General features: G+C 40.3%; 1 protein-coding gene across 1 annotated transcript in view; it reads right to left on the bottom strand.

Moving 5' to 3' along the window:
* The window catches only part of itpr3 (inositol 1,4,5-trisphosphate receptor, type 3), a 199,040-nt gene that overhangs the window by 70,344 nt on the left and 115,823 nt on the right, over positions 1–12,873 (bottom strand). The window contains exons 36-39 of the mRNA XM_048240949.1: positions 12,176–12,324; positions 11,912–12,020; positions 11,732–11,825; positions 10,657–10,832 (exon numbers count right to left, since the gene is read on the bottom strand). Coding sequence (XP_048096906.1) covers positions 10,657–10,832; positions 11,732–11,825; positions 11,912–12,020; positions 12,176–12,324 — 528 coding nt within the window. The remainder of the gene's footprint in view (positions 1–10,656; positions 10,833–11,731; positions 11,826–11,911; positions 12,021–12,175; positions 12,325–12,873) is intronic.

Below are 12,873 nucleotides of genomic sequence, written 5' to 3' on the forward strand. Positions count from 1 at the left end.
CATTATTTTTAGGAGTTGCTCCTAAATTCGCCACTTAGGAGCTACTTTTAGCCTTAAAATTCTTTGTGAATATGGCCCCTGACCACCCGATTCACATTGGCTGGGGGGAAGGGGGGCCATCAGACATTTGTGCCCAGTTAATCCGGCCCTGGCCCCAACAAATCCCAACTTCCCACCTCTGACAGCTTAAAAGAAGTCAAGAGGACTCCTAACTTACAGACCTATTCACAAACCTGCGGCATTTTGCCGTGTTTTGAAATCCTATGCAGCAACAGGAGCTTCCAATTGTGAGGAAGCAATTTTGCATTGTAGGCATAACTAACATGCAATAACGCCACCAACAACAACCAAAACTAGGCTAATCATTGTCAACATGTAAATTAAATGTAACATTATTGTGAATCAAATTAAAATGTTCTCTTTTGCAAACGTAGACATAGTAACAGAATAATTTAATAATGTTACAAAGATACTAAATCAATCCGTAAGTTTCATTAGGCTACTACATGTAGGCCATTTGTTTTGCCTTACTCTTGATTCATTTAGGCTAGGCCTTTTTATTCAGGGGCCGTATTCACAAAAAATGTAAGGCTAAAAGTAGCTCCTAAATGGCGAATTTAGGAGCAACTCCTAAAAATAATGGGCGTGTCACTCTTAACTTTAGGACTCCTATTTTTTTTCACAAAAAGTAATTCACGAAGCATTTTAGATCTAAAAGTAACACCTAAGTCTGGAAGAAGTCGAGAGGACTCCTAACTCACTAAGACCTATTCATAAACAGCTTTTTGTGGCATTTTATGTTGCGATGTTTTGAAATGCGTAGCCTATGCGCAACAGGAGCTTCCAATCGCGAGGGAACAATTTTGCATTCATAAAAGGGATGCAATAACGCCACCAACAACAACCAAAACTACTCATTGTTAACATGTAAATTAAATGTAACGTTTCATTGTGAATCAAATTAAAATGTTCTCCTCTTTGCAAACGTAGCCTAGGCATATGGTGACAGATTAATTTAATAATGTTGCAAAGGTAGGCTACTGCATCAATCCATAGGCCTATGTTTCATTAGGCTACTAGGCTATTTGTTTTGCCTTACTCTTTATTCATTTAGGCTAGGCCTTTTTATTCAGTTATTAATCATCTTCCGTCCTTCGCACTACTTGTGTAGCGCACGCATTCTCCGACCTGTCACTTGTCACTCATCATCGGAAGGGAGGTGTTTGGAATCATTCCCGCGTTACAATCGTCAGCCAATCAAGGTGGTCACTTCAGTCAAGCTCGTGCATGAGTAATGACGTCATCCATAGCAACGAAGACTCACTCGTTTAGGAGTTGTCTGAAAGGCTTTGTGAATAACTTTTAAGAAAAAACTCCAAGCTAAAATCTTTTAGTGCAATTTAGGAGTAGCCTACTCCTAGTAGTAAGATACAGCGGGGAAAATAAGTATTGAACACGTCAACATTTTTTTCAGTATACTTCCAGTGAGGCTATTCGCATGAAATTTTCTACAGACATTAGTATTAACTTAGGCTATCCACACATTTTAAAAAATCCAAACATTAATGTCCCTAAGTAGAGTTATGAGTAAAAAAGTGGAATGCGACAGGAAAAAAGTATTGAACACGCCTACTGAAATTCCTTAAATACTTTGTGGAAAACCCTTTATTTGTAATGAGAGCTTCAAGGCATTTCCTCTATGACTAAACTAATCAGTCGCAGTATTCAGGTGTGATTTTGGCCCATTCTTTTAAACAGATAGTCTTTTAATATTGAAGATTCCAGGGGTCCCTCTTGTAAATCCTGATCTTTAGGTAACTTCCAAAACTGTTCAATTGGATTTAAGTCAGGGCCTTGATTTTCTTTCTCTGAAACCAATTGAGAGTTTCCTTTGCTGAATGCTTTGGATCATTGTCCTGCTGGAAGGTCTAGCCATGTCTCATCCTCATTGTCCTGGTGGATGGCAAGATTCTCTCAGAAAAAATGGCTCCATTCATCATTTCTTCAACTGTATGAAGTCTGCCAGCACCATGAGATGAAAAACAGCACCACACTGTGATGCCTCCACCTCCAAACTTCACTGTTGGTATGGTATTTTTAGGGTGATGCACAGTGCCATTTCTCCTCCAAATATGGTGTGGTAGTATGACATCCAAAAAGTTAAATTGTGCTGTCACCTGACCAGAATACATTCTCTCAGTATTTCATAGGCTTGTCCAAATGTTGTGTAGCAAACTTTCAATGAGCTTCGACATGTTTTTCTTCAGTAATAAAGTCATGTGGGGTGAGCGTGCATAGAGGCCATGGCGGTGGAGTGCATTACCTATGATTTTCTCTGTAACAATTGAACCTGCTGCCTCCAAGTCTTTCTGGAGTGGTCCTTGGCTCTTAGGCTACACTTCTGACTATCCTTCGGACTTCCTGGTCAGAAATCTTGTGAGGAGATCCTGTGCATGGCCGATTTTTGATGCAGTGATGTTCCTTCCACTTGCAGATAATGGCTCCAATACTGCCTACTGGATGATTCTGAAGTTTTGAAATGCATCTGTAACCAGTTCCATTGATATGTTTTGCAACAATAATGTTGCAAAGGTCTTGGAAGAGCTCTTTGCTTTTACCCATTATGAAATGTTTCTTGTGTGACAACTTGGTAATGAAAAACCTTTTTATAGCTCATCAATATGTACTAACCCAGCTTACATTAATTTGCACAGATAGGAGGGATAATTACTCTCTAACTATGTATAGATTCCAGCTTGTTCCTTGCCATTCCTTGCCTTTGTGTACTGCTTTTTCTTAGCGTGTTCAATACTTTTTTCCTGTGGCATTCCACTTTTTTACTCATAACTCTACTTATGAACATTAATGTTTGGATTTTTTTTATATGTGTGGATTACCTAAGTTAATACAAATGTCTGGTGAAAATGTCATGCAAATAGCCTCACTGGAAGTATACTTACAGAAAAAAATGTTGACGTGTTCAATACTTATTTTCCCCGCTGTAAAAGCCTTTGTGAATAGCCTACGGCCCCAGTTATTCATCATCTTCCACCTTGTGTAGCGCACGCATTCTGAGACCTGTCACCTGTCACTCATTATCGTAAGGGAGGTGTTTGGAATCATGCCCGCTGACGTGTTGCCTGAACACCAACCGTATGGACCACAGAGTGGTAGCACAAAACCAATACGTCTTACAAGGCGAAAACACAGAAAGGCTAGATTCAGCGCTAGCTATCAAGGTAATCTCTCTGATCTAGATAATATGATTAGGCAAATTAGGAAAGAAACTGACCAGGAATTGAATCGTAATGTTAAACCAATGACCTTGCAACCTACTCTTGAATTAAGTTCACCTGAAAGCGTGGAAGTGAATGAATGTGCTGAAACAGATGTTGAACAATGTGCTGGATTGCTGAACCAGATTTCCCTGACCTCAGGAATACTTGATGACTATTGAATGTGAATAAAAGAATGGAAAATGAACCATAACTGCAAACAATGACCTCATAATAAATAATAAAGTGCGATGAATGAAATGTATCATTACAAGTATTTTAGTAGCCTGACATTGTAGTCTAAGGAATTATGCATGTAAAGAATTGTATGGCTCAAACTGTGAAATGGGTAAAGTGCCTTAAACTGTTTAAATGAATGTATTCAGATTGCACTGTATGAAGAGTTAATGCCATACTGTAAGTGTTTGTAACCTCTAAGAATGTAACCGATCTCTCTTGATGACTGTAAAAGTGTATGTTGTTAAATGTAATTGTGTCACATTGTTATAATTGTCATTGAATGTAAACTGTTTGTGTAACCTCTGGAAACTATCTGTAAAACTGAATGTAATGTAGCATCTCCGAAATGTAACCCGGAGAAGTATGTTAATGTGTGTCATTTTAAATTGTTGGTTAAGATCAGTGACTTCTAGAATGTATTAGCTATCGTGAGAATTTTCCCAGCTACCGTGAGAATATTCCTAGCTATCGTGGGAACTTCTAGAAGGTTCTAAACTGTCGTGGGAAAATAGGATTGATTTGTCTCAGGAATGTGTGGGGGAGGTCAAGTCCACCTAGTATAAATAGGGGTCGAACTAAACGATCGGGGCTGCTTCTTTTTTTCTTCTACGTGCTTTTTGCTGTTACGCTTGATTGTTAGGATTCGTCGTCCGTACTTCGTTGAGAAGCAAAGTGTTGGAACTTCGTGCCAGGCTGAAGCCGTGGACCGTAACTCCGCACCACCTGTTGCCGGTGTTACATGGCAACTGGCACCCATGTTAACTGGCTGCGTTTGTGACGTTTCTTTGACAGATGTGGCCGCTTGCAGATTTGTCACTTTCTGGTGGAAACTGGAGACGAACAAATACAACTATGCATGACATATTTAAATGTCAAAATGGTCTCTAGTACGCTACATGCACTGGACCATAAATATGCCACCAAAAAAATAAATACCTAAACAGCCTAATAATAACTCCACGTGGGTATCGAACCTGCTTCCTAAATGAAACCTTTTACATGATAACCATTCATCTACGTACTTGCGCCACGAACCAGCTGATAAGTCATAGTGAAATTTACTTGACTTACTCTATACAATTAGAAGAAGTCAGGTAATGACTGTAGCAAGTTAACACGGCTGATGGTGTTGTCTTGCTACAGCAGTTGCCTAAGCCAGTAGGTCTTCAAAGTACCATGGTTAAGTTTTCAAACATTTCACTGACTGCTGGTCATGCTCTCTGTGGCCACCTAGTATCTGTAGCCTAAATTGAGGAAGCGTTGCTGGTCTAAAAATAAATAAATAATAATTAAAAAAAAACGTGTGATGGGGAGGACTGAACCTATGTCGACTGCGTGAAAAAGCAATGCATAGGCATTAACCTGTTGCGCCACAGGAGAAGCACCGAACGCGAGAATTAGGAAATAAAGCATCAAACCCATGTTTACATGTCCGTAACATTAACGTTAATAGCCTATAAGCCTAAGAGTTTTGACTCTCCTGTGCGCCAAATTTTGTGTAAAATATGGACCGTTATAGACTTCTCCTGCCCATTGCAGTGTGCGTTTCAATGCCTGTGTTTCATGAACTGAATTCTTAAAAGAATAGGCTGGACAAAAGGATACACAATTAGGCAACACATTTTTATTTGATTTATTTGCTGACGTTCATGTGGCTCTACAGACACTTCAGGTAGGTGCGGCCACAGCCTAACCTCAGTGAAACGTTTGTAAAACTTAACCATGATACTTTGAAGGCCTACTAAATGGCTTGGGCAACGGTAGCATGATAACATGGTAGCCAGATAACATGAACAGCTATGTTAACTTGTTAAAATTATAATAACGTTAGCTGACTTCTTTTAATCATACAACTGAAGTCTGTGAGTGCCGTCAGCTGGTTAAATGGCAAAGTGGATAGGCGCCTGATTACCAAGCAAAGTAAATTAATTATTTGTGGTTCAATGCCCATGTGGAGTTAATTTATGCTATTTAGGTGTTTGTTTTTTGGGTTGCATATTCATGGTCCAGTGCATGTAGTACTACATACAATTTTGACTTTTAAACATGTCATGCATATTTGTGTGCGTCTCTAGTAGGCCTATATCAGAAAGTGACAAATCTGCAAGCGGCCACATCTGGCAAAGTCTCGTCATCAATCATGAAACGTCATCAACGCAGCCAGTTAACATGGGAGCCAGTTGCCATGTAACACCGGAATCGCACTGCTACTCCGACAGTGAGAGACTGCAGAACGACAATCAGCGGAGTTTTCCCTTTTTGAGGACTTACTTTTTTTCTTATATACCCTTTTTCTCCATTTGTAGATTACTATTGTATTCTCTTCTCCGTTTGTGGATTTACTACTTTTATTGTATTCTCTTTTGTGGATTTACTCTTTTTTTATACTTTCTACAACATTGTAACCTGCAAGTGGATATTACGCCGCATTTTGTTAACATCACCAAAGTGCTGAAAAGTAAAGAACTCATTTAACTTTGGCATCCAATTCTTCAAGCAGTATTTTTTGTCTTTTCTTGGTTTTTCTACGAATTCCAGCAGGAGGGTAAGATAACTGGTTTCTTCTGTGGTTATTCATCTGCTCTGTCCAAGACTTGGGTTAGTTGGACTTTAGTACTGTTGGACGGTAACAAAATCTCCATCCTTATAAAACCTGAGCAAGAAGTAGCCTATAACCTGTGTCTCTAGATAAACTCTAGGGTCAAACATCTTTGCACGTTCGAGACCTAGGCGTAGTCGCTCCTTATTTCATAAACATCTCAATAAATCCACCACGGAAACCCCATCAACTTCCAAGGGGGATATTTAAAAATAGGAGTAATAGGTTATCTGCGCCGCAGAGGGAAGACGCAAACTTAAACAAACAGTAGGTCCCTGCTATCTACAATAACCTCTAGGGGGTATCGTGGGTCTTAACTGCCTAGGCCTGGGGTTACGTCTGAGAAACGGCTGACGTTGACTAGGTTCTCGGGGTTACCTGCAGGGGGCAGCACACCGCGTTACAATCATCAGCCAATCAAGGTGGTCACGCTTGCCCATTTACACAAATTAATGGTCGAATATTACTGATGATCATTGTTATTTAAGAACATGCAGTGTGCGTAGGGCACCAAAAACATCTTGCTCGTAAAAAAGCATCATACCGCACATTCTGGCGGGTCTGATATTTACTGTAGGCTGCGCTAACCACAGGCCTTTATTTTGGGCAAGCCTGCATTCTAGGCCTTCTGTTGAAGAATTTTATATAAAGCCTGCGCTAACAGTAATCCTCCTGCCCCTGATAGGCCTACCACTGTGGATAGTGTGGAATGTTCAAGTAATAACACAATCCAATGTGTGTCTCAATTGTCCCCCGCTGACCACCTCACACATTTCTCTAGATTTTGCAACGAACTTACATGACACAATGCCATAAAATAGGCCAGTTTTAGGACACAGAATAATGTTTGTAATGATACCAGTTAGGCCTACGTTTAACAGTAACAAGTATAATGAGCTATTCATTGTCGAAGGTGCATGGTGAAGTGAAATTCTTACTTTGGAAAACAAACATTTGCCGATATCATTGGATAGGGGATAGGCCTAGGCCTACTTGTTTATTTTTTGCGTAGCCTACAATGGCCAGTTCAGACAAAGCCGAAATTACTCATTTTGAAACATTTGTATGGCTATATTGCTTGACTTAAATCCCAGAGAGTAGGCTACCGCACCCCACAGTGATGGGCCTAGCGGTCTTACGCGTTCAGTGTGGGGTATAAACAAGCTGAGAATTTAGCGGTGTCACATCTGCCTGTCACAGACGTGGGGAGCTGAAGCTTGGGATACAGTTACTACAGTAACAGTATTTTATTTGACTTCTTATGGAATATTTCTTTTTTCACTTTTATAAAGGCTTTGTTTGAAACCGTGGTAAAGTTGGTTTTATATTGGACGTTGGATATTCGACACATTCGAAAAATCTATTTAGCACTGACTATGAGTAGTCAGTGCTAAATAGATTTTTCAAATGTGTCGAATATCTAACATCCAATATAAAACCAACTTTACCACGGTTTGTTTGAATGCTGTTGGAACAAATAGTTGTTGATTATAAAGGCAAATTTCTGTTGATGATAGTGGAGATAACGTGTTATCCTGAGGCCTAGCCTATACTTTGGAAAACAAACATTTGCTGATATCATCACCGATCATCAGAATATTGCAACAGATTCTGTGTGTTCTGGACTGCCGGTAACTTGTTAAGCCAGTGGTTCTCAAACTTTTATTTCATTCCCCACTTTGATCAAGGGGCATGACTGATGATAGTGGAGATAACGTGTTATCCCGAGGCCTTTTCAAGTCAGCATATCTGACGGTAGTGTAGCCTACCCTATTAAAAATAGAGAGAAGACAGCCATGGAGAAGACAGCCATACTTTATTGTTTTTAACGATCTCTATGCTACTCACAAAAATGTAGGGATGGGGACATGATGAAGTAGGCTATCCAACTGTCGTGTGTTAAATTATTGTGATTACGAGCCAGTGGTTTTCAAACATTATGCGTGACTCTGACATGTAACTAAATGCAACAGGCTCATATCGTCCTCGCATTCGCAAAATGAGGACCAGTGTTTTGTCAAATTGCAAATAGCTATTTGTTTTAACGAATTTTTATGATAGTAGCATACAAAAAGCACTTCATACCATCATAATCTTGGAATATGGGGAGGGAAGTGGCGCGTCTGCAGTCAGCCAAATATGAATGTAATTCTGCGGCATAAAGCAGATGTATTTGTTTATTGTACAGAAAAATAAAAATGACATGTCAAGCAGTCAATTGACTACATTGCAGTCAAGAAGTAGGGCAAATTAAGACACTGTTTTGATTTATGTGGTTCGTTACCCCCAACACTGACAATAACATAGACAGCAAATTAAGATATTTTTTCGTTTTGTGGAGCGGCACCAGTAGGCTATCAAAGCAGATTTCGATTTTCGCTACCACCGTGTAGTCAAGCCTTAAGCCATACCCAAGTAGCCTTAATCGAGGTAATGTTTAATTATGCATGATTTATTTTGTATTGAATTCGTATGCTGGGTTTCCTCTCGGTAACAATTATGTTTAAAGGTATCCTAGCCTCCTGCTTTTTCAGAAGGGGCGGCAGTCAGGCTGCTGACAGAGCGATGTACAGTGGCAGAGCGACGCACAGTGGCTGAAAGTGGTACTAAAGCTTCACACAGCTTCACGCCTCATAATGCGCGACTGAAGTGGCCATTTGAAAGCGATGCCCACTGTAGGTGTGTAGATTTGAACAAAATCTGGTTTGGTTCTTACCGGGGCTTTTACTGCCTGAAATATCTGATTTTGTTTACCACGCTTGGAGGTTAGTGCTGGCCTGGTGGGTCGTCTACTTCCACCCATTTACACTGCACATGAACGACCAAGAATTCTCGTTGCAAAATCAAAATTCCACTGGAGCTCCAAGCAGATTTGTACATGCAGCCTTACAACACTGTTTACAGCTCTTCGAGTCACGGTAAAATGTCATTTTTGGTACATAGCTAATTTAGATACATCAATGGAGTGGGTGCTTGCGTTTCTTTAGGAATCCGCCGTCTTGGTTTGTATAGAAATTAATATTAAGGGTGACACATACAGGCAAGAGGACGGAAACACAGGACTGGTGGTAATAGTGGGCATTCCGATACAAAAGTATCCTTTACACCCGTTTGCTTTTCTCCTTCTTTGTAGCCTAATCACATAGGAAACCATATTTTAACACCCCAATTCAAATATATTTTATTCAATATATTATATTATTTGACACACTTCTGTAGGCTCAATTGCCTGTCCTCCATCCCTTCACCATCACTGACAAACCCCACAACTGCAGAATCATCTGAGAACTATTGCAGGTGACATGAGTCTGGTGACAGGTTGTACTGGAAGTCTGAGGTGTACAGTGTGAAGAGAAAAGGAGACAACACAGTCCCTTGTGGTGCTCCTATGTTACTGACTACCTGCTCAGACACACACCCTTTCAGTCTCAGAACCTGTGGTCTGTCAGTCAGATAATCAATAATCCATAAATTTGTGGAGGTGTCTACCTGCATCCTTTGCAGCTTCTCACGTAGCAGCATAGGCTGTATGGTGTTAAAAGCACTTGAGAAATCAAAGAACATGATCCTCACAGTGCTGCCAGCCCTGTCCAGGTGAGAGTGTGTTCTATGAAGCAGATTAAGGCATCCTCAACACCCACCTCTGGATGGTATGAAAATAGTAATGGGTCCATGTAGGTGGTCACCTGTGGTCTCAGGTGGGCCAAGGCCAGTGTCTCCAGTACCTTCATGATGTGTGATGTTAAGGCAACCGGCCTGTAGTCATCGAGGGCAGATGGAGAAGGTTTTTTCGGGACAAGGCAGAACAAGACAGGATGTCTTCCACAGCATAGGCACCCTCCCTAAGGCTGAATTTAAAAAGGTGCTGCAGAATACCGCAGATTAGGGTATGGCTGCGGGACAGTGATCCATAGCCATGGTCACTGTGGAGGCTTGCATGGGAGTGCCTAGTATGCACCCTGTCCAGGTGAAAGTGTGTTCTATCACTGCATGAAAAGAGGAATTTTCGTCCCCGTGAACGCCTGGAAATCTCCCTAATTTTCAGTAAGTTAACGACAATTTACAGCCTGTGAACGTCGCGTTTATCTGTGCCACATATTGTCGGAAACAAACTATGATGTATGTGGAGAGCTCGCGTGGAGTACTAATGCCAATTAGCATTGGCTTGAATTTCCTTACTCAGTATTGGATGAAACCACTACTTTTAAACAAGAAAAATCACTTGTGATTGGTTCCATGAGCCCTTATGTTCATGCCCCAGAGTGGAGCGCTGTAGTTGCCTGGCTGCTTTAGCTGTTGAAACTAGCCACTTGAGCTAGGTAAAAACGATTGTTTTTGTTTTTTTCGTACCAACAGTACTCGGTGACCTCGAGAAAGGATTCCACTATAGTGGCAATGTTAGCATTCCCTTGCAGTGGGATGTAGCACAAAATGAATACTCCATTGGAAGGTAGATGGCTCTACACGTAACAATTATGAACTCCAGGCCAAATATTTTACATCTATCAGGAATAATTTCAATAAGCAGCGTTAAATTCTTACCTGAATATCTGTGTTCCCCCCTTCCAGCAGACAAATGGCCAGTTGAATGGATTCCTGGAAAATCTTATCACTTTTGGTGCTCATGACAAGGTCAGTAAAAAGTTTCGTCCCACCCTCTCTGTCCAAACGACACTGGACTGCAGCTACAGCTGCCCAATCACGCTCTTCCTCACCTCCTAAGGACATATGCAAAAGATGAGGATATATCGCTTCATATGCTTGCAGTGCCGCTGACTGAGAATTTGGCAGTAAGGTTGCAAGCAGTCAGATCTGGGTTCATCATTTAGATCAGATATTGGGCTCTATCTTTGCGATCTAAAACTCAATGCAAAGCGTATTGTAATCACAACGCAAAGCGTATTGCTATCTTACACTCAAATTTTTTGCCATGCGCGTCTCTTTTATTGAACAAAGCGCTCAAGGTTGTGGCAATCAACGATCTACGGCGTGGTCTGGTGCATTACCTAAAATCGCTATCTTACACTATCTAAAAAGCATTACGCCACTGACCAAGAAAAAACAGGTCTATAGTGAAAGGCGCATATGAAGCACAGCTGAAGACGCATTGTCACTATAGATTTTATGCATGTGACAATAAACTTCCTTGTATCCTTGTCACGAGATGTAAGCAGCAACTCCTCTGCTGAATGTCCTTAGGTTTTTTATTCAGTCATTCGAACATTATTGGGGTAAGTGTTTCTTTTTTCAGGATATGTTTTCGATGGTAACCCATTGTCAGTCGATAGTGAAGTAATTAACTTTGTATAACTGTTTTGTCGTTGACTATGACACCACAGTGAAGTTAGTTTTACTTTGCCAATGAGTTCAAATAATAGACAAAGTCCAGACATCTATTGTGGATTTCTTAAACCATGTTTAAACAAATGTACTGTAAATTAAAAGCTTGAATTAAAATGAAACCTAGATCAACAAATTCTTGAACCAACATTCATTTAATCCTTGTTGGTGCACCCCACCCTGAGACTTAAATGAAGATTTTAAATGATGCTAAGGAAACAATACAGTATTTGCAGTATTAGGATGTTTGTTAAATTCTGTTGAGACAAAGTATTACCTCCTCCTCCAATCTCAACTATCTCAGACTTATTGCCGCCCTTTTTGTTGGGGAAGAGATAGTTTTGTAGTAGTACCTTCCTTAGGGATGTTCCCTGAAAACAAAGACATAATTACGTGTTTTTTTTACATAGTCACATTGACTCAAACAAACACATTCAAATATAAGGTAACTTCAAACCTTCTCATCAAAGTCTAGTGTACGGATGAGCATCTCTTGGAGAGTCTTGAGCACCTTGATGCACAGCTTCTCATCTGAGCTCATTAGAGCTTTAGTATGCTGGATCAACCTTATGTGCAAAGACACACATACACACACTGATCATTTCTTTTGTGTGACTTGTCATTTTTGTCTTAACAAAATGACCTATAAACGACATGCATGAAAGACCTCCCCAAAATACTGATACTTAAACATATGCACATATACACTAGTGGCACTTACTTTGATATAAATCCTCCAGATTCACAACGTGTCCTTACTTCTGTGCCCTCCAAGAAGAGCAGCTCAGGCTGGTGTAACACATCTACCAGCACAGACAGCTCAGCATTTACTAAAGGCATCAAGCGTTGCTCCAGGGTATTTATAATGTCCTGCAATATATAATTGACACTGTGAGATATGCTGTACTGTATCAAAGTTGTATCCTAATGTCCCACTTTTTATCCTAATCTCTGAAGCTTTTGCTTAGAGGAACAAAATTAATTGTAGTTGTCAACAACATGTTTATCTACATTAAGTGTTCCCCGTGAAATCTTCTCTGACACTGTAGCATTAGATTGACACTTTATTTATACTTGCAGGGTTCCACCTTGTCATGTGAGGCGCAAAACTGTGGGGCTGTGTGTGCTGTAAAAATCTACAGTTCAATGCAAAGTGCCTATCACCATGCTATGCTCTAGACTGAGTACAGTTGAGACACTTTTTGGCCACACAAAATCAAACAAAAAATAGATACTGAAAAGAAGTGATTTTCCACACAACATTCCACATGCCATTTCCTTAGCTTGTAGACTAAAATATTATCAATCAATAATACCCATAAGTAGTTTATATTTTCCACAATTAGCTCATAAACTATAGAGTACAGTTGAGACACCTACCTGGTACAGTTGAGACACCCATCTTTAATGATGTATAGT

This window comes from Alosa alosa, chromosome 4, assembly GCF_017589495.1.
Source record: "Alosa alosa isolate M-15738 ecotype Scorff River chromosome 4, AALO_Geno_1.1, whole genome shotgun sequence".
Taxonomy (NCBI): Eukaryota; Metazoa; Chordata; class Actinopteri; order Clupeiformes; family Clupeidae; genus Alosa; species Alosa alosa.